At 36.7% G+C, this 21,274-nt stretch overlaps 3 protein-coding genes across 6 annotated transcripts; all 3 read right to left on the bottom strand.

The window, feature by feature from the left end:
* Positions 1 to 761: 761 nt before the first annotated feature.
* On the bottom strand, positions 762 to 5,729 carry LOC111455563 (zinc finger protein ZOP1). Of its 4 annotated transcripts, none has more exons than XR_002712605.1 (7): positions 5,425 to 5,729; positions 3,613 to 3,813; positions 2,692 to 2,785; positions 2,056 to 2,151; positions 1,572 to 1,952; positions 1,121 to 1,488; positions 762 to 1,021 (listed from the first exon to the last, which is right to left on the bottom strand). XR_002712605.1 is itself a non-coding variant. In XM_023097273.1 (6 exons), the coding sequence occupies exons 1-5, from the start codon at positions 5,431 to 5,433 to the stop codon at positions 1,591 to 1,593; spliced, it is 762 nt and encodes a 253-aa protein (XP_022953041.1). In that variant the 5' UTR covers positions 5,434 to 5,729; the 3' UTR covers positions 762 to 1,488; positions 1,572 to 1,590. The 4 variants fall into 4 exon arrangements, 2 of the variants coding, with proteins under 2 accessions (XP_022953041.1, XP_022953042.1); XR_002712606.1 differs by having other exon boundaries at positions 1,121 to 1,248; XM_023097273.1 differs by having other exon boundaries at positions 762 to 1,488.
* Positions 5,730 to 6,274: 545 nt separating this feature from the next.
* On the bottom strand, positions 6,275 to 9,054 carry LOC111455115 (pentatricopeptide repeat-containing protein At5g39710). Its single transcript, XM_023096654.1, has one exon. The coding sequence runs from the start codon at positions 9,006 to 9,008 to the stop codon at positions 6,747 to 6,749; it is 2,262 nt and encodes a 753-aa protein (XP_022952422.1). The 5' UTR covers positions 9,009 to 9,054; the 3' UTR covers positions 6,275 to 6,746.
* Positions 9,055 to 10,021: 967 nt separating this feature from the next.
* On the bottom strand, positions 10,022 to 15,782 carry LOC111455116 (CDPK-related protein kinase-like). Its single transcript, XM_023096655.1, has 11 exons — positions 15,234 to 15,782; positions 13,336 to 13,466; positions 13,130 to 13,171; positions 12,923 to 13,031; positions 11,897 to 11,975; positions 11,520 to 11,816; positions 11,332 to 11,444; positions 11,128 to 11,235; positions 10,972 to 11,034; positions 10,695 to 10,862; positions 10,022 to 10,538 (listed from the first exon to the last, which is right to left on the bottom strand). Exons 1-11 carry the CDS (start codon positions 15,780 to 15,782, stop codon positions 10,398 to 10,400), a joined length of 1,800 nt encoding a protein of 599 aa, XP_022952423.1. The 3' UTR covers positions 10,022 to 10,397.
* Positions 15,783 to 21,274: the final 5,492 nt, after the last annotated feature.

Below are 21,274 nucleotides of genomic sequence, written 5' to 3'. Positions count from 1 at the left end.
TTTTTTTTTTTTTTTTTTTTTTTTTTTGTTTTCCATTTTACCAATCAACCATTTTTCTTTCCAAATTATTAATGGCAAATTATTAATTGACTTCTTATTGATTATTGGTTATTTTCGAGTCTCAATTGAGTCTTAATTGTTTCTTTCTGAGCAAGTATTAATTAGTGTGAAATCTCAGGAGAACTAAACATTCTTTATAAGGGTGTAAAAACCTCTCCCTAGCACACATTTTAAGACCATCAGACTAACGACAATACGTAAAGAGCAAAAACGAACAATATCTACTAGCGGTGAACTTGGGCTGTTACAAATGGTATCAAAACCAGATGGGCTAGAGAAGGAAATGAAACATTCCTTATAAGAATATAAAAATCTCTCCCTAGCATACACATTTTAAGACCGTCAGACTAACGACAATACGTAAAGAACAAAAACGAACAATATCTACTAGCGGTGGACTTAGGTTGTTACAAATGGTATCAAACCAAATGGGCTAGAGAAGGAAATAAAACATTCCTTATAAGAATATAAAAATCTCTTATTAGCAAACACGTTTTAAAACCGCGAGGCTGACGACGGTATATTGGACCAAAACAAACAATATCTCCTAGCGGTAAGTGTGAACAATCATGAACTTCTAAAAGTCTAAAAGTGTATGCTTCTTTGATTGATGATCTATACTGAAAGCCATGCACATTAAGCAGTTATATTTAATAACCCTTAAAAAGCCTATAGATATTCACATCAACTGAGAGTAGAGCTATAAAGATACGAATTCACAGCTTAATCTCAAGTACTTGATCAACCATTGCTACCTGAATGAGGATTAGTATGAATGAACTTGAAAATTACAACACAAATGCAAAGCCTTAAGATTCAAGGCAAGGAGTTTGAATGTTACAGAAATGAAAATGCAGAATATAAAACATGGGGTTGGTTGATGACTAACATTACTGTATATAACAAGTCGGCACAAACCAGTTGAAGTCCTTTTGTGATGGATTTCATGCTCTCACTTATCCTGTGAATACAAAGAAAAACCAGGCAAGGGCTGAATTAATTGTCAATCAATATGTATAAGCAGCTTCTTCTGTTTTTCCTCTTTTAACTGCTGTTTCACCTTGTATAAGCCCTTGGTTTCTGAACAGAAGTTACCGCCATAGCCGATACTAGGGAGATTTCTTCACGTCCATGTGCTTTCGACAGTACACGATTCTGCTCAATCGAAAAAGCAAGATCGTTTCATGCCTGCAAATTGATTGACCATGGATTTTCTTCCCTCAAATGATTCTCATAGTTTCAGAGAACCAAGCATATACATGGATGGAGCAAATCTTAGACAGACTATATCATATTCCTGGTGACGAATGAATGCATGTAAACCCCACAATAAAGCAGCAAGATATAAGAACAACAAGGTGATAGAAGAACTTGTAAAGCTTTGGGAAGTTCCATACAGTAATGCTCTTCCAGCTCATGTTAAGTAATCTATATAACAATAAAGAGAGAAATCAGTTTACAAGTGGGAGAGGGCGGAGATGTTGCAAACTTGAGATGGTAGAGAAATTTACTTGAGAGCAACGGCCAATTTCAAGGCAATTTGTAAAGGCCGAGAAGTGGCTTCTCCCTCTGTTCAACTCTCTTCTTTGCAGCCTCCCTTGCTTTAAGTGCAGCTTTTTCTTCTTCAGATATGACCTTTTGCTTCTCATTTGGCCTCTTCCTCTTACCAACAGCAATCGATGAAGGAGCGCCTTTAACCGATCGCTTGGGTTTTGAAGAAGCTGAAACAACCAACCCAGGCGGAGGCCCGCTTTCCCCTTTATCCACATTTTTGTCTTTTATTGCTGCACTTGCAGAGGCCGATGATGGGTTCTCTAAAACTGGTTTCTTATGTTTGGAGTTCAAAAAGAACTGAGGCGAAGCATGTGCCTCTTCCTGTGTTACCCACTTGCCTGTTGCAGACATTTAACTTGGTAAGCAGCGAATACTCGTATTCTAAAACATAAAAGAAAAATGAGAGCTCAAAGTTCATCGTCCCAAAATCCATTTCAGTACCAATAGCATCAGAGTAGTAGAAGCCAGAATTTGAGTCATAGTAAAAACCATTGCTTTCATTGTAATAATAGCCTGTAGTGCTGTCAAGCTCCCATTCTGTTATCATTGAGAGCTGTATCAGTTTGAAGAATGCTAAAGATCAAAACGATAATAAATGATAACGATCAGTTACAGGCTCACAACGTGTAAAAAAAGAATTATCCAAACGGAAAAGTTGATGGATCAAAGAGATCAAATATAAGATGTTCGTCTTCCCGTCCCCTTCTTTCTTCGTTTCTTATTAAGGGAATATCATGTTTCTTGCCAAAGAAAAGAAAAGCACATAGGAACAAAACTAAAGCAGAAAATAATTAAGCAAGCATACTGAAATCGTTAGTGGTTAGAACTTAAAAGAACAATGTGTCATGTTCCCTAAAAGGCCCAATTTATTGACTATCTATTGAACACTCATGCTAATAAATGTGCACGTATTATGACCAATTACATGGACCTTTCACTCAAGTAGATCAGATTGTCACAGAAATCAATGGTAGATCAGATTGTCCAATACAAGACATTTATTTTCATAAAGTTATGGAGAGAGATATAGACGCTTATTTCTGAAAACTAATAAAATTGCAACACTTCGGTACTTACTCTCTTCATTTTCTTGAACATCAACAGGAAGTGCATGAGAATCTCTAGCTTCCCGGAAATTTGCTATGTCCTTCTGATAACTACGCTTAGCTTTCTGCCACATTGAGAAAAAAAATTAACAACGTAAGAATATAAAAGTTCATTGATCAAGCACAAACTTGCTCATACACAATGAATATACTAAGGCAATACTCTCGGAGGACTCTCTTTCCTCCTATGTGATCTTCATGTATTTCGCACTTACCCCTGTTATTTAAAGTTTCAGCAACTTCATGTCTCTTCTTTATCACTGATAAAAGTATACATATCACAACCCCATTAAAATGAACTCACTAGAAAAGAAAGTTGCTAGAGATTGGCAGGCTAGCTTCATAAGTGGACAAACATACTCAGAAAGGATCTTTTTTTTTTTAGGGATAAGATACTCGATCGTTAAATTAGTTACAGTAGCACACTACTACCGATGCTTACTAGGCGCGTACATCAGACTCAAATGCTCATATTATATACTCGCAGTAAGAATCTTATGTACAATTACTAGTTACTAAGGACCCTTAGAAAAACTACATGAAATTAACAGGTCAAGTTCAAAGCAGAAACTATATTCATCTTTCACAATTCACTAATTCAATAACCACAAGCTAACCTTCGTTGAGCTAAAGGTTAAGGATGCATGTAAACAGCTTGGTTCCTTTGCAGTACTGATGCGAAGCAAGCAGATAGTTTAACTTTATGTCTTTAACCCAATCCCTATCTACAATAAAGCTGACATGAGAATTCATGATTTTGAGTACATTAAGGCTTACATTAATACTTCTCAATTGAACCAAGCGACCAAGATTTGAAAACTAAAACAGATGCATACCAATATACTCTAGGTCATCCACAAAGATGGGACGAATAGAAAGTTTATTCACTTACTGCCTCAATTTGCTCAACCGCGCGTACTGCTTCCTTTTGTTCCTTGTCCTTGGCAGCATTCTCTTTTCTCATGTTTGCAAGCCTTTTGGCAACATTGTCCTTATGACGTTCTCCGAGCTCATGATTTCGGATTGTGGAAGGATTATTTGAAATAAATATTTTGCAGAAGTCGCACCATTTGTTACCTTGGCTAACCCAATACTGTGGAAGGGATAAAACAAACAACGTTTAGCAGTCCTGCTTTCATAGATAATCATTGTAACTAAAATATGTGTTTATCCGCACAATTGAACTTCCAAACACTGTAAATATAAAAAATATAAGATAACAGATGCCAATCCCAAAATGTGAATCAAAACCCAAACAACAATTTAAAATAAAAAAGATCCTAATGGAAAGTGAATATGCACACACAATGTACGTAGCATGTAGACGTACATATAAATGTATACGTGAAACAAACTACAACTTGTACCAAAAATTGAAAACCGATCTGGCATCACAACCACAACATAAACGAGAAGCAATATTTCAATTCTCAAATGCAAAAGTTTTCCGGAACTACACATTATAAATGCTTTCCAAAACTAATGAAAGAAGCAAAAAAGTAAGAACATAAAATAGGCAAATAATTTGCCTCTCTCCCCCCCTCCCCCCTCTTATCAATACAAAAAGATCAACCAACCAGCGAAGTTTACTTAATAAGCAATACAGATAGTGATAAGGATCAACGTGTTCCAAATGTTTCAACTGGACCTATTACATGATCCAAGACCAAAAAAATTCAACAAACATTCATTATTCATTATTCATCTACAAAATTGGATAGGCTCGGTTCAACCTCATTTTCATGAGTTATAAGTTGACTCGATTGAGGAAGGACAATTTGGAGTTTCGGAAGTGAATATTTGCATGGTTGAAGTGGAGGATGAGGTTATACATAGCACTTGATTGATTATTTCTTTGAAAACTTTATTTATTATTTTAATTCCATAACTTCTTGCAGGGGGCAAAACGGTGGGAAGTTACTTGTCAAAATGGTCCTAACTTCTTTTTTTAGTGGACATTTGAAGGGTAATGGAGAGTAACTTACCAATCATGGCCACGAACTTCATTTAGTGGGCATTTGAAGAGTTTGGAGTTTCTTTTGTGGAGAGACTATAAATACCCACAAATTTGTACGTAAAAAGCAGATTTTTAAGGAATGAAATTGAACTCTCAAGTGGACTTTCACCTTTAGAAATTTGAGCATCATTTTGCCATTTTTAAGTTTCAAACAATTCTTGTGGTAGATTGCATTCAAGTCATTCAATCAAGTCTCGATCAAGTTCGATTGTGGAGTGACTCAATTTAGAACAAAGTTTCAAGTCTTGCTTCTATATCTTTGATCTTAAGAGGTAGCCTAATTGTAGTATTATCTCTTCGTTGATCCGAATTTTGTAAAACGAGGTGTTAATTTCTTTGATTCAAGGTTTATTACTTCAACAAAAGCTTGATGGTTGGACTGAGGATTAAGATTGCCTTATCAGGCAGTCAGATAAAAACCAAACAATCAATCAGCAAAAAGCTAGAGGAAAATGCCAATCTTTGAATCACAATAACATTTCGCGACAAAGTTTACATCTGCAAGATGGGGCCAGAATTATATTACACATACGGTTGAATATCCATGTGAATTTTTGACATGGAAAGAAATCGAGTAGCTTAGCTGCTCGAGATCCTTTGAAGTTCATCAAACAGTAAATATAAGCAAGAAATCCAGAAAAAATGTTTAGCAAAAAAAAAAAAAAAAGAATTTGAAGAAATGAGTACCTCAGTCATGTTTCAGCGCCTCGCAGAATATCAAAATCTGTGGGCAGTGCACACTGGAAGCTGTATTGAACGCAAAGATTGAGCCAATTATGAAGCGTGTAGCGGAAATATGTTTCGAAATCGAAGAAATTGATTCCGGGAGATTGTATGAAAGAAATCTTAAACCCTAAATCTCCCGCTCGAAGAGTAGATCCGTTGATTTTTGGGGATCAAGAACATTCGGGTTCGAAAAGAAGCGGGTCGTCGATGAGTTCTGTTCTAGCATCAACCCGGCGGCGGGACGGATGAGATGTGAATTTGCAATTCTATTATTATTATTATTTTATTATTATTCTTAATATTATTTTATTATTATTATTATGACTATTACTATTTTATTATTATTATTATTATTACTCTTTTATTATTATTATTATTGTAAGAGCACAAAACTGACTAAAAAAAGATTTTTTTTCCCTAAAAAACAAATTTCACACTTTTAATATCAATTTCAATAAATGTATCTTCAAATTTAAATTCATTACAAATACATCAATATAGGGGTAAAAACAAAAATAATAATTTTGGTAAGTCGAGATTTAAAAATTTATTTGTTTTAAAATATTAATTTCCATAGATACAAAAATTACGAATTAAAAAGTTTCCGAACTAAATTTATTATTTAACTAGCGTACTTTAAGTTTAGGGGGCAAAACTCAAATATTTTAAAATATTGACTAATGAAAATAAAATGAGTTAAATAAAACATAAATAAGGTAAAATATGAATTTTTCTACCTTCTATAAGAATATAAGAAAAAATAAATAAATGAATTTGTCATTCATCAAAGAAGGATTCGAACTTCTAACCCGTGTAAAAAATGTTACGATTAATTAAACTATGATTAAATCGACCATCAACCTTATACATTCAAAACACGAAAAACAGAACGAACAGTTCAATTCCATTTGTGCATTTCTTCTTAAACCTCCCCTTCATCACCACCAACCTTTTGTCTGTCGACTCCCTTTGTCCACGCTCTTCCTGTTCTTGACGATTCCAGCTGCAGCTCTTCTCGTGGCTCATTTTGAGTTTTGGGTCATAGGAGCCATCGTCGGTTTTAGCCAGATGGAACATCAATTCTTCCACTTGACCGTTACACGCGTCGTCTCTCTTCCTTTATCGCTTCTCGGGGCATTAAGATGGTAGAAAGAAGAATAGCCAACCACCTGAAATCTCTGGCAAACGAAGGGAAGCCATAAGCTTATGATGCTTACTTCCATTCTATCTTCATCTTCTCAAGATATTCAATAGATCGGTTCTTGACATTACTAAATAGTTCTTCACTTTATTCTTGAAGTCCTCAAGTGAGCAGAACTGTATGGTAGTAAGCCACTGTGAGCCATATCTTTAATCACATTGAAAACTGCATCCATGTTACCTTCTTTATTGTTGATATCAACAAGTACCTTCGCAAGCTCGGCGTCGGCAATCCTACAGCTTTTCAGCGTGTACTCAAGAACTCGATTCAACTCTACATCTTTTCCTTCAGCAAACAGTAAGTTACCCAAAGCCATAATAGTCACAGAGTGGGGAACGAATCCAGATCGTAACATTTCCTTGTACAAACTGTAAGCTTTTTCGATATTTCCAACTTTACTGTGACCGTGTGTGATGACGTTATAAACTGCCTCGTCGGGTTCGTAACCTTTCTGAAGCATAGACTCGAAAACTCTGTCTGCTTCATTCATCAAACCCTTCATACAGAATCCCTTCATAAGAGCCAACGCACTCTTGAACTCTAAATTGTTACAGTTATCTATCAGAGTGTTATATGTGATTTCATTTGGCACAGACTCTACATATAATAACTTTAGCAGAAGCCTCTTCGCTTCCTTTGTACGAGCTTGCTTATTTAATCCGTTAATAAGCACATTATAGGTAACAATATCAGGTAAGAACCCCTTTTTTATCATCTCATCGTGCAACCCGAGAGCCTTATCTAAATCGCCTTCAGTACAGTAAGCATTGATCAAGGATGTGTAAGTAACTTCATCAGGAGACAAGCCAACACTTACCATTTCTTGAAAGAGATCACAAACTTCACTGAGTCTTCTCTGCTCACAAAGACCTTGAATTAATGATGAATAAGTTACTGTATCAGGAGAAATACCCTTAGCCACCATCTCTACTTTCAGTTGAAAAGCTTTCTCCAATTCTCGATTCCGACAAAAACCTGAAATAATCGTACTATAGCTCACGACGTCGGGTGTAAAACCTTTCTCTGTCATTTCTTGAAGGAGTTCAGCAGCCTCTTCCATCCGCCCTAAGATACAGTGCCCATTAATGAGAGTATTATAGGTAACAATTGTAGGGGTGAATCCATTCTCAATCATTTCTTTCATAACCTGGTATGCTTGGTTTAGTAGTCCCTGTTGAGAAAATCCATCAATCAATGTAGTATACGTCCTCCCATTCGGACGTAGTCCCCTATCACGCATCTGGTCCAAAAATTCCATAGCTCTATTCAAATTACCAGCCTTGCACATGCTATTAATCAAAGTTGTGTAAGTAACGACGTTCGGTGACAAACCATTTTTCACCATCTCTGCGTGCAACACAAGTGCTTGATGAAAATTACCTTCCTTACAGTAACCATTTATAAGTGTATTCAATGTCACCTCATCAGGAACATATCTCCTTTTGTTCATCTCCTCGAGAATGTCGCTCGTCTCCTTCATTCGTCCTTCTCGACACAACCCATTTATCACCACATTGTATGAAATCAAATTTGGCTCCAAGCCTTTGAATGCCATGGATCGTAACAACCCGAACGCCTCATCGATCTTCCTCAACTTACAATAAGCATCAATTATGGTATTATAAGTAACCACATTTGGCAGACATCCATTTCTCTCCATTTCACCAAAAAAAGACAACCCCATTTCCAAATTCCCAGCAGCACAAAACCCGCGAATCAAAATGTTATATGTATACACATTGGGGGAAACACCACATTCTATCATCTCCTTAAAAACCCCCTCCGCGAACTTAACCGATTGTTTAGTCCTAATTACAGCATCTAAAACAGCATTATAAGAAAGCACGCCCGGCATAAACCCATGAGATTTCGCTAAATTAACAATGTTCAAAGCCTTATTAATCAAATTAACGCGAGAACAAGACTTAACCACAAGATCGATTACCGCAGAGCTGGAATTGCACAGATGATACGAATCCTTCAGGCATTGAAAGAGTTCAGCGCCAGTTTCATCAATCGTATTGACCGCGACTTCCTCAGCTAGGGATTGCGCCGTCTTGTAGAGTTTGAAGCGAGTGAGGATGTGGAGCGCGAGACATTTGCATTGGAAGGAGAAGAATCTCTGATAACGTGCCCAATCGAGGAATTTGAGGACTAGATTTTGATCGAATTGGGATTTTAGGAGTAAATTGGAGGAGGCTTGGGGAGTGAAGTGGGAGGAAAGAATGGCGAGCTGATCTGGGTGGCGCCGGAGATAGACGATGGCTTTGTCGGCGAGAAGAGCGTCGGCGGGAGAGCATAGAGTGGATATTGAGCGGTAACAATGGGGTCTATTGAGGAGCATACTGCGAACGGAGATGGATGAGGGCTAGGGTTTCACCGACAAAAGGGAAGGAGGTTCAGAGTTATCCTAATTTATACGTTTTCCCATCATGGTTTCCCGGCCAAAGCTAAAGTTTTTAAAATAAGCTCGGGGCAGTCTAATCTAGTCTTGTTACTAGTGGGCCTCTTATCTATTCTTCTCTCGATATCGAGCCTTGTCTCGTTGTTGAGTTATCAAATCGAGACTAATCACTAGTTATTATAAAAACAATACGTAAATCCAAAACAATTGCTACAACCAACACACTCTATCCAGAGAGTCGTTGGTGATTTCCTTCTTGAACAGGCGGTTGAGAGGTCTTGTTTAAATGTTGAAAGAACGAAGCTCTTGCTCTTTACAGGGTGTTTAGCAAGTTTGACGACCCAGAAAAAAAAAAAAGAGATAGAATTAATTCAAGCTAGTAAACGATTAAGGTAGGCGACGAGAAAGATAAAGAGGAGTCATTGTTGGTGCATAACAGAGCTTTCCTATCGATGTTCTTTCTCAGTGTATAAGCGAGGCTTAGCCTTAGTGTATTTTTAGTCAATTTTGGGTCACTGAAATGATTAAAACTTATGGAGTAAAGAGAAGTGTGTACATTGTCACACTCTCTACCTTCCTAGGGTACTTAGAGGACAGGTAAGACGCAACATAGCGACAACTTGTGAGCGAATTCTCCACCAACAGAAGGATAGGAGACAACCAAAGGGAAGTGTGTATATTGTCACACTCTCTACCTTCCTAGGGTACTTAGAGGACGAGTCAGACGCAACATAGCAACAACCTGTGAGCGAATTCCCCACCGACAGAAGGATAGGAGACAATCAAAGGGAAGTGTGTGTAACGTCACACTCTCTACCTTCCTAGGGTACTTAGAGGACGAGTCAGACGCAACATAGCGACGATCTGTGAACGAATTCTCCACCGACAGAAGGACAAGTAAGTGTATTCATAAAATAAATTGAAAAGAAATGAGTGTTAGAGATGAAAGAAAGTGGAGAGAAGATGGTTGAAAGTTGTGTATTAATAGTGTCTTTCATGAGTGGCAATGCTATCACACTATCTGATAAAAGAAAAGAATAAGAACAATAATACTAAATTACATCTTCATTTATAGTGGAACTTCTTCAAGTCAACGTTCATGGGAAGTTGTTCATATAGCGCTCTTTTGAAATGAATGATCCAAACAGCTCCCAAAAGAATTGGCTCTGCGAAGTAAGTTCATAAATATGCTCCAAAACTACAACTTTTCTGCTATGCTTCCATGCTTTTTCTGGTGTTTTAAGGCCCCCTTTTCACATCCAACCAATACCGCTCATGAACTACTACTCTGTACTCGGATAATCCACGCCTAGATCGGCTATAACACGTTCACGACACCTTTGCTAGTGATCGGCTCGACACGCCGTGCAACAACTTCACAAATCCAAGGAAGCTTAGCTTCCCATCCGTGTGTCTGATCCAATCTTGCAGAACGACGTGGAGTGGGATGGCTGGTCCAAGTCCGAGTTCCTGCAATGTTTGAGACAAGATATTTGAGACAAGATACGACGACATTAACATACACTTCTGATAACAGCCAGGTAGAGATGACATTTCAGGAAAGAGACCAGATAAGAATGACAAAGTTTGCAGATATTATGAAACTGAATGTGGGTTTCGACTTACAGAAGCGAGTTCTTCTATGACGATTGCTCGATTTCCGTTCTTCTCGAAAATTTCGTATGCACAACGAGCGTGTTGTTCCCACCGGTCCAGTGCTTCGAGCTGATGGATGCTCAATGCAGCAGCACAGAATTCTTCGAAATCCATTCCTCTGTATTGAAGTGTATTCAACTGTCATGGAAGAAGTCATTAATTAGTAGTCAGTAGGCATTGTACAAGCTTTGTAAGCATATGCCTAAATACAGCTTGTTGCACAGGGAGAAAAGCAGCAAAAAGTTACATTTGCAAGAAAATCGAGCGTACGGGACTCGTTCATGGCATCGGTTGCATGTTTCGCGAGACCCTGTTCAAAATAAGAGGACAACAATGAATTTACACCGTTCATTTCGTTCTTGTGTTCGTGTGTGCACGTGCATGAGAGAAAGAGAGAACAAACCATCTTAATTGTTTCCAGAGTTATAAAGCCATTTTTATTTGGTTCCAACAGTTCGAACTGTTCCTTTAAATAAGAGAGCTCATCTACCGTCAATGTCTTGGATACAGCCTGCAAACAGTGCGCCTTTAAAGTTATATGGGATCACAAATAAATTTAAACTAAGGAAAAAGAAGCATTCCCTTCCTACAACATACAACTACGCACCCGTAAAGCAGCCTTACGCAAGGACGATGACCGCATATAAACTCTCATGAGCTTGAATATTAAGATATCGATAGGAACTTTTGCACCGTTGTAATTCCGGATCCAAGGATGACCTGCAAACATATCATTGCAGAAGATTTAGGATATTAAGCAAGTCAACGTCGTACGAGGGGAAGACAGGAGCTTACTTAGTGCTTGAGCAGCCGTCAATCGTTTGCGTGGATCCTTGTTTAGTAAGCGCTTGACGAAGTCCTTTGCTTCAGAAGATAATGAAGGCCATGGACCTTCATCGAAACTTAGATCAGCTTTCAAGACTGCTCGAAAAATTCCTGACTCGGTCCGAGCCCAAAATGGACGGCTACCACATAGAAGAATGTATGCAATCACACCTATACTCCACACATCGGCCTCTGTACCGTAAGATCTATGGAGAACTTCGGGTGCCACATAGTATGCACTTCCAACTATGTCGTTAAGTCTTTCGTCTATAAGTAACAAAATTATATTAAGAGCACCATCTAGTACTTGAGAAATCAACAGCAAAAACATGGAAAATAAGATGAACCTGGTTTGACGAAATCAGATAACCCAAAGTCTATGGCTTTCAACTGGGCGTTCTCGTCTTTAGATGTATACAAGAAATTCTGGGAAATTTAAATTATTAGAACAAAAAATAAACGAAATATTCATCGGGATCATCTACAATTGACTACAAGAAAAGGTGAAGGCAAGATGGATGGGACCTAGAAAACAGCCATGACACAAGAGAGACAGATGAGAAAGGGAAAAAAAACTTCTATATATCTTTATACAGAGGAGGAGATATAGAATGATAATTTTGCTACTGAATTATGCCATTGAACATCTAGAAGTTAACTAAAAAGAACTAAAAAGGAAATATATTACCAATGATCCGGTTCCCATAAGAGGCCGTATAACGGTCCAAACCCACTACTAGCAGATATTGTTCTCTTTGGACCTTCCCTTTCGAGCTTCCCCTCAAGGTTTTTAAAACACGTTTACTAGAGAGAGGTTTCCACACCCTTATAAAAAATGTTTCGTTCTCCTCCCCAACCGATGTAGGATCTCACTATCCAACCCCTTCAAGGCCCAGCGTCCTTGCTGACACTGCATCGTGTCCGCCCCCCTTCGGGACTCAGCCTCCTCACTGGCACATTGCCCGGTGTCTAGCTTTGATACCATTTGTAACGGCCTAAACCCACCACTAGCAAATATTGTCCTCTTTGGGTTTTCCCTTTCAAGCTTCCCCTCAAGGTTTTTAAAACACGCCTACTAGGGAGAGGTTTCCACACACTTACAAAGAATGTTTCATTCTCCTCCCCAACGGACGTGGGATCTCACATGTAGCATTACATCTAATATCAAATCAGACAAACACATACAGTTTTGACATTTCGGGTTATTTGGTGAGGGCTCAGATATGGGAAGACAGGGAACAAGCCTCTTGCGTGACTAGTTTTCACACAACGCTCTCAAGGTTGATTGAGCTGTTGTGGCTAAATGTATTTCATAAACATTCCATGCCATTATCAATGAAATTTACTTCAAAAGTTTTGAGAATATGATTAACCTCGGGTTTCAGATCTCGGTGCACGACACCCTGAAGATGACAAAATGCAACAACAGTCAATATCTGAACCATGACAGCTTTTGCATCTTCTTCCGAGTACTTTCCACCTCTAAAGAACATCAATACAATCTCTATCAGAGACAAATAATGCAAGTCAAAAAAATTAAAAAACATACTTAAGTTAATATTTGTTACCAAAATTACTACCTTGAAAGTATTCTGTCTAGAAGCTCTCCTCCTTCGCACAACCTGAATGTCCACATAAGTCATTATGAGTAATGTCTATGAGATTGTAAAACAAAATCTACAGCCTAAACAATATAGGAAAGTTTGAAGGATTCTAAAGATACATAGCTGATTGAGGATGCTATAAAATGACAATTTTAAAGTATAAGGAGGAGCTCCAAGCTTACTCCATTACAATGTAGACATTATCATGGTCTTCAAATGCTTCATAGAATTGTACTAGATTGGTACGTCCGGTCAAGGCTCGCAATATTTTTACTTCCCTTCTCACATCCTCAATTGCAATAGCTGTTGTCATCTGGAAATTACAGAAAGCAAGGTTTACAAGTCATGAGCGTGTGAGAGAGAGAGGAAGAAGAAGAAAAATTAAATAATCCCATTGGTTAAAGAAGGCTCGTTTGATAACACCGAAACAATAAAAAAATAAGCATGAAAGAACAATGAAACACGATCAGTTTCTAGTAGCGAGCAAGACTAAAGGTTCATACATCCATAAACATGGTTAGTGCGTAAGGTTAATCCTCTCAATCAAAAATAAATCACGGGATAAAATGAGGTCAAAAAGTACTTGATTCTGTATAAGGCATGCCACTCGTCGTAGATCCTAGGTAAGGGGTGTCACTGCAACTAAGCCAGTGCCACATTTACAAAAACTCGAGTGTTTCTTATTTAGATGTGATCCTCAGAATTGATCTTCCCACTTGCCATCAAACAAGGAAAAATATAACGCTATCGAGCATGTTCATCATGCATTATCCAACTAAGGGAATGATTAATGAGCAAGGAAATCTGAATACTGAACAAAAGATTTGTAAATAACAACTCCAAAGAGTCCAGATAGCTAAGTGCCCACCCAATTCAAATGTCAGCTGTATGGATATCAGAGTATGCCAAAACCACAGTTATAGTCCACAAAGCATGAACATCAAACAATTGTAAAATACATGATTCTTTCACATTTGATGACTTGAAGAGTATGAAAGCGAAAACTAGTACTCCTCGTTCACCTCTCTAACTCGGCTTCTCTTACCCTTGTCTTGGACGACTTGCAAGTCCATTCAGTAGCTCTTTTCTTGAACGAGGTAACGCTATCTGAAGAACCTTTACAGTTGAGCATATGAAATTCTCTCTTCTTCAAGTCTCACATATTCTCTCCTCTCCCGATAGTTCAAAGTCAGCTTACAGTGAGTTCTAAGCCTATCGATTTCACAAGCACTAAGTTTAAGTCAGCTCTTCACCTTTGACTCTATTCCCCGACCTAAACTTATTTCCCTTATTTATTAACCTGACCCGAGGATTTTTATCATTAGGACATCAACATCAGAAGATGCTAAAATGGCCATAGTAGTTCCTAAAAAGAATGAGCACCAACAACCCATTGGAGGCCAAGAACGTTTTCAACTATTTACTTCTCAATCAAATTCTAAAGAATGTCACATCTCAAACAGTGAAAAGCTCAATTCCCAGAAAATCCGGGAGGAAAACTGGTTCGAAGTGGCAAGTTTAATATTATTTCGTGTATAATATTTCCTTAATTGAGTTTAACACAGTGGAAATCCAAATATGGGTTCCTCTGGTGGGTCCAGATGATTCACGTCATTGACTTCAAAGGTCAGAAAAGACGTATAAGCTGACCCCTTTGCGCGTCTGCCGCATAAACTCTCAATTGCAGAAGTATTTCAAGATAAAGTAAGCTGTTATTTAATTGCTAAAAGTATTAATCGACCAGAATCGTTGAACACTTTACTATGTGAACACTATTTTATTTATGGAAAACTACTGAATTCGACACGAAGAGGAAAATTCAAAACCAAACTCTATATTATAATAGAAAGATCAAATGCGCAAGGCGAATCTCGAGAAACTGTGCCTAAACTTGTCGATTTTGAGAGGAAACTCAGCCAGAATTAGCTTCTCCAAGGAGAAAAGCAAGTGGGTTATGATTTTCAAACAAGATCCTGTGCTAAAATCAGTAGTGCCCACTAATTCTGTACTGAATTAGAGACATCCAAATTTGGAGGAGTTTAAAAGAATGTGGGAAATTCAAAATTGGAATTGTTCTAACCTTTGCTTTAGGAATAACTTTAACAGCAACTTGTTGACCCTTAAGCTCGCCTTTCTTGAACCTTGCAGAACAAGTATACCCAAAATGGCCTCTCCCGACCTCCTCCCCGACCTCCAATCGACTAGTGAACTCCTTCGAGAATCCAAATCTCTTATCCAACTCGATCCCGCCTTCCTCATCGCCTTCCTCCAGAATCGCCGCCGTAGAACCCGCCTTCTTTCCAAGCCGCCTCGCTAGCACTGCCCTAATATGCTTAGCCGGAGAAGGAGGAGCAAACGAGCGCCGGAAGAATCTACCAGGAGTGGAGGTAGTACTCTCAGTCCCACCCGCTGGCAACGGCGAGTTTTGACTCTTCTTCTTCAAAAAATAATGCGCCGGACTAGGGCTGTAGAAAGGGAAAAACGGCGATTGTTTCCCGGAGACAAGATCATCTTTCCGGTGAGGAGTAGGCGCCGATTTAGGCGTCTGAGATGGATCAATCCGCCCATCTGGATCTCTCGGAGCGTACGGATTCGGCTTCGGTGGTGGCTTTGAAGTACATATACCCATCGGAAAATCGTGAAATCACCGATCAGAGAAGAATCCCTTCAGGCTGTTGCTACTACTCTGTGAACCAGGAGAAATCAACGGCATAGTAAGAAGAAACCGGAAGATTTTTTAAGAGGAGAGAGAAAAATGGAGGGTTCTTAGAGAGGATTTGTTGCAGAGTTTCTGAGGGACGAAGGAAAGGGATGAAGGAAAAGCAGAGAGGAGGATGAACTGAAAGAACTGATGGAGTGAGCCATCTAGCTGTACATCCTCATAGCTAACTGGCCACGTGTCAGGCACATGATATTTTTTTCCTTTATTTTAATTTTATTTTATTCATTTTTTTTCTTTTTCTTTTTTTCAAATGTCCAAATATTTCCTGCCAAAATAATATATTAATTAATTAATGACACCTTCCTTATCTAACCTACATGTCATATTTGTCTTAATTTAAATTATTAATGTATTTAAAATAAGGCTAAATTTAAAAAAATTAATTGAGCTCTAATTTATTCTAACATTTTTTATAAAATTAAAAATTTAGATTAATTAAATTTAAAAAATTTATTATTGGACTTTTTTTAATTCAAGAGCACCGGAAGTGTAATAGCTCAAGCCTATCACTACTAGATATTTGCCCCTTTTTGGGCTGCCCCTAAAAGTTTTTAAAACGCGTCTATTAGGAAGAGGTTTTCAAAACCTTATAAAGAATGATTGTTCCCCTCTCCAACCATTGTGAGATCCCACATCAATTGTAGATAAGAACGAGTGCCAGCGAAGGCGTTGAGCCTCGAATAGGTAAATTGTGAGATCCCACATTGGTTGGAGAGGGGAACGAAGCATTCTTCATAAGGGTGTGAAAATCTCTCCCTAGCAGACGCGTTTTAAAAACCTTGAGGGGAAACTCGAAAAAGAAATCCAAATAGTACAATATCTCCTAGCGGTGGGCTTGGATTATTACCGAAAAAGTAAAGAAACTTTCGAGAAATTGGTCAAACATCACGGTAACCAGCTATCAAAGACATTCATGTTGGATAATGAAAGTCCCACATCCCCTAATTTAGGGAATGATCATGAGTTTATAATCAAGGAATACTCTCTCGATTGGTATGACACCTAATATCATACCATTGTGGAGAGTCGTGTTCGTCTAACGACTCAAATCATACAATGAGATTAATAGAACTGTTTATACGGTGAATCGTATAAATTCATTTTATTTAAATTTTTTAAAAAATAAATATTTAATGCATTTATTTGGGGATGGTTAGGAAAAGAAAATAATAGAAGTAGATTATATTATAGACAGGTGAGTTGGTCCCAATCACTAAAGGCAATACAATATTGTATTTTGCACAATTTGTACATAATTATATAAAATTATATTATTTTTATTTTTATTTTATTAATAATTGTGCTTCAAATATCTTGGTTTAGGGTTTGAGTGGGCCCCACCGTTAGACAACTAGTCAATGTATCAATTTTAAAATATGATTAATAACATTTTTTTAATCATATGAAATATTTTAAATGTGCAATTTAATGGAAAATTAATGCTTTTATATTTAAAATTTTTAAAACCAACCATTTAGGTGGGTGTATGTCCCGGCTACGTTAGTTGGATTAGTAATCGGAGCAATCATAATAGAGTTCACAATCTAACCTTCTATGTTCGAGTTGGGTTGGTCGATCCGATAGCTAAAATCTCATAAAATTCAAATATCAAACATTTACAAGTCACGACACATCACTAACATCGATTACAAACGTTAAATATTCTTAATTTTTTTTTGGATAGGGCTATGTTATAACCCTATTTTCAGAACCCAGCAAAAAAGTCAACTCACAAACGGAACTGAATTTTTTATTTTTCAGAAAGTCAACCCAACCCAACTTTTATGATTATATTTGGGTCGGGTGAGTAGTCTAGATTGGTCTGATTATCGAGTCATATGAACACCTCTATAACTATCTCGAGAGCGTTTATAACATATAACGAACTTTCTTAAAATAAAAAGAATGTTTTTATCGTGTGATTTGAATTTTCTACCTCGAACATCAAGTCAAACCTGTCGAATACGACCGTTTTTAATTAGGGTTAGTTGGTATCTAACTTTTTTTTTTTTTTTTTTTTAATCCATCATTCTCATAAAAGAGCAAACCTAAGTGTGTTTGTATTTTCAAAGGTCATTATTCAAACTTTTGGTTGGTTGAAATTATTTATTAAATTAGTTCAATTTTATTTTATTATTTATATAAAATAAATTATCTTTTATTACCGCTGACCTAAACATGTCCCTTTCAATACTACTCTTTTTCTTTAACTTTGTCAAATATTTTTAAATAATTAAAATAAATTAAGATTGAAATTAAATTTTAGAAAAAAAAAAAAAGGTTTTTCACCGTTTAACCGTGAATTTCGCTCCATATTATATGAAAATGACTAAAATACCCTCACATTACGACTCCCAAATTTTTTTATAACTTCCACCATAATTGCTACTAGTAAAGATCGTCGACCGTCCCCAGCAATTACAATTCATCTTTGTTGTTCACCATCGTCAGTCGTCGCCCAGCCCTCAACAACGAGCGCAATCCATTGAAAGTCACAGATCTCATCATATCGTCATGGTCAATCCCTCCTAAATCTTCATATTTATATATAAAAATGACCAAAATACCCTCACACTATAACTCCCAAATTTGACGGTCAATCCCTCTTAAATCTTCATATTTATATATAAAAATGACCAAAATACCCTCACACTATAACTCCCAAATTTGACGGTCAATCCCTCTTAAATCTTCATATTTATATATGAAAATGACCAAAATATCCTCACACTATGACTCCCAAATTTGACCGTCAATCCCTCTTAAATCTTCATATTTATATATAAAATGACTAAAATGCCCTCACACTATGCTCACAAAATTTTCTACATCAACTTCCGTCATAGTTGCTACTAGTAACCATCATTGACAGTCTACCATCGATCGCCCCCAACAACTGCAACCCATCTTTGTTGTCCACCATCATCAGTCATTGCCGAGCCCCTAACAACAGGCTTAATTCATTAAAAACCATAGATCTTATCATATCGTCACGATCATCGTCCACTAAGTTTTACGCTCATTATAAATTGTTCCCATCCAATTGTTTTTAGCTACACTCATTCAATGCTTACTCTACAAGTCTCCTTCAAGTCGCTCTCATTTTCCTCCTCCATCTATTTCAAAAATATTTTTGGCTATGTTTTAACATTTATCACAACTAATAACAATATCTCTAGAGAAAAAACAACTCACATACATTTATTATATTAATATCTTGATAAGGACATTAACGTCATTTCCTTTATTTCGATCTCAACTAACAAAATTGAAGATTTCTCCACTTTATCCACTTCAAAATTTGAAGAATACAATATGAACATACATCAGTCACACTAACAGGCCCACGTGTCGCTCATCTCATCGAAGCATCCCGAACATCCATCAGTTCTGATTCTATCGAGGCATTGACCCTCCTGTGCCCATGTCATGTCACTTACAAATACCGACACACCTATGTCGTCCGTTACTGTCCTTCAAAAACTCATTTCAAAGGAAGTTGCCCGAGACACTCGTCTCAAAACGCTCACTCTCACTGTGACACATGCATATACCATGAAGTAGCTCGCTTAGACAAAATTGGGAGCATCAATAATTTATATATTTCTATAAATGTGTATAGTTTTTGCCCCACATGAAATGTTGATAAATATGCCAACAAAAACATAGGGGGATAGTTAATGGGTCATAATTATGTTTCTTAGTCTCTTAGGTGAAGACATACCACAAATGATCTCAACTACTTCTGTTTTTTTATATCTTAACTTCCATTATTTTCTTTTCAAATTAAACTATACTTTAATTCATTAATTTATTTTTTATATTGACTATTTTAACCCTACGTAAGCTCGGGTAGAATTCTTCCCACATTCACTCATTGGAAACTAATTTATCTTATCTAATGAGAATTAAAAAGCGTAAAAATCAAACATTAAATTTATTTCAAAATTACCCTCCAATATATTGGGAGAGATTTGGAGGGACACTCGAAAGAGTCGAAGGGTGATTTTAATTTTTTTTTTAATAAAATTTAAAATTGGCAAAAAAATAATTAAGTCCAAAATTTATGATCAGAAAATTAAAATTTTAATAAAATAAATTTAAAATTAAGAGAGAAATTTTTTTATAATTTAAGTTTTTGGGAATGTTGAATTATTGATATAAAAAATGACATAAAATTTAAAATAATAATTAAAAATGGGAGATTAACATGTACCTAAAAATAAAAAATTAAAAAATTATAATAAATAAATAAACAAACATTAATATTTTCTTATCCACAATGGATGTACGGATCTCAAGAAAAGGAAAAAGGTTAGTAGCAGATTCGCCCACATGCATACAAATCTCTTCGCTTTGTTTTATATACGTTACTCGGATTTTCAATATTTTTCAAATTTTATATCTAATTTGTTTCGGATTAGATCAAAACGAGTTGAACCGAGATTAGTAAGATCAATCCAAATTAGCCACATAGGCTTGGGTCGAAGTGCCCTTTTGGGTGTTCGACTTTTTTTTTTTCCACCCAAAATTTGAATTGAATATTGGTTCAATTAATCGAGTCTAGGTATTGATCAGCTTCTGCCTAGTTGGCGTTCTCGAGCTCAATTTGCCTTTATTTTTCTTTTGTTTTATCACATCCTTGCTTCTCGTATCGACGAATTAGAAGAGATGTCAAAAACAACAGTATCTTGAAACAATGATCAGTAGATATTGGAGTCCACACCTCTATTCCTCTTTTCAACATATGTGGAATCTCACAATTCACACATTATTTGGTGTCTGACTCTGATATTATTTATAACAGTCAAAGTTCACTGCTAGTAGATATTATCCGTTTTGACTCAATATTCTCATATTCTCAAAAGATTAACTCGAGAAATTTAAAATATATTATTTAAAAAAAATTATTATATTGTCCGATGATGATGTATGAATATGTGAACACGTCAGCAAAACCCACTAAGTAAAGTGGGGGAATAATAATAACAAAACCAAAGTCAAATTCCATAATACCTTCTTTTATCTTTTTTACACCTACTCTACTACCTTCTCCTTTATGGGGCCCTAAATTTCCAATATATTAGGCTCGGTACTCTCGGTCCCGAAAAGTTATCTTCTATTTTTCTTTTTCAAGAACCCGAACACGCTTTTCATCTACGTTGCTATTTAGAGTACAACCAAAATCTCACATTAGCTAGACCTGAGAAAGGTTCACAAGCGATGACGACTATCTCTATTTGTTGAACTGAGTGTAAATTTACGGGGGTATTAGGTCTAAAATGAACAGTATCATACTAATGCAAAAGGGTCTGATAAAAGAACCCGTGTTAGGTGATCTTGTATGAATTTTACTGAGAAGCACGTGAGTAAGAACAAAAAAAAAAAAAAAAAAAAAA

Source organism: Cucurbita moschata, unplaced genomic scaffold (genome assembly GCF_002738365.1).
Source record: "Cucurbita moschata cultivar Rifu unplaced genomic scaffold, Cmos_1.0 Cmo_Scf00017, whole genome shotgun sequence".
In the NCBI taxonomy this organism is placed as follows: Eukaryota; Viridiplantae; Streptophyta; class Magnoliopsida; order Cucurbitales; family Cucurbitaceae; genus Cucurbita; species Cucurbita moschata.
The sequence above is the reverse complement of the archived record's forward strand: the minus strand, read 5'-3'. Positions and strand labels throughout refer to the sequence as shown.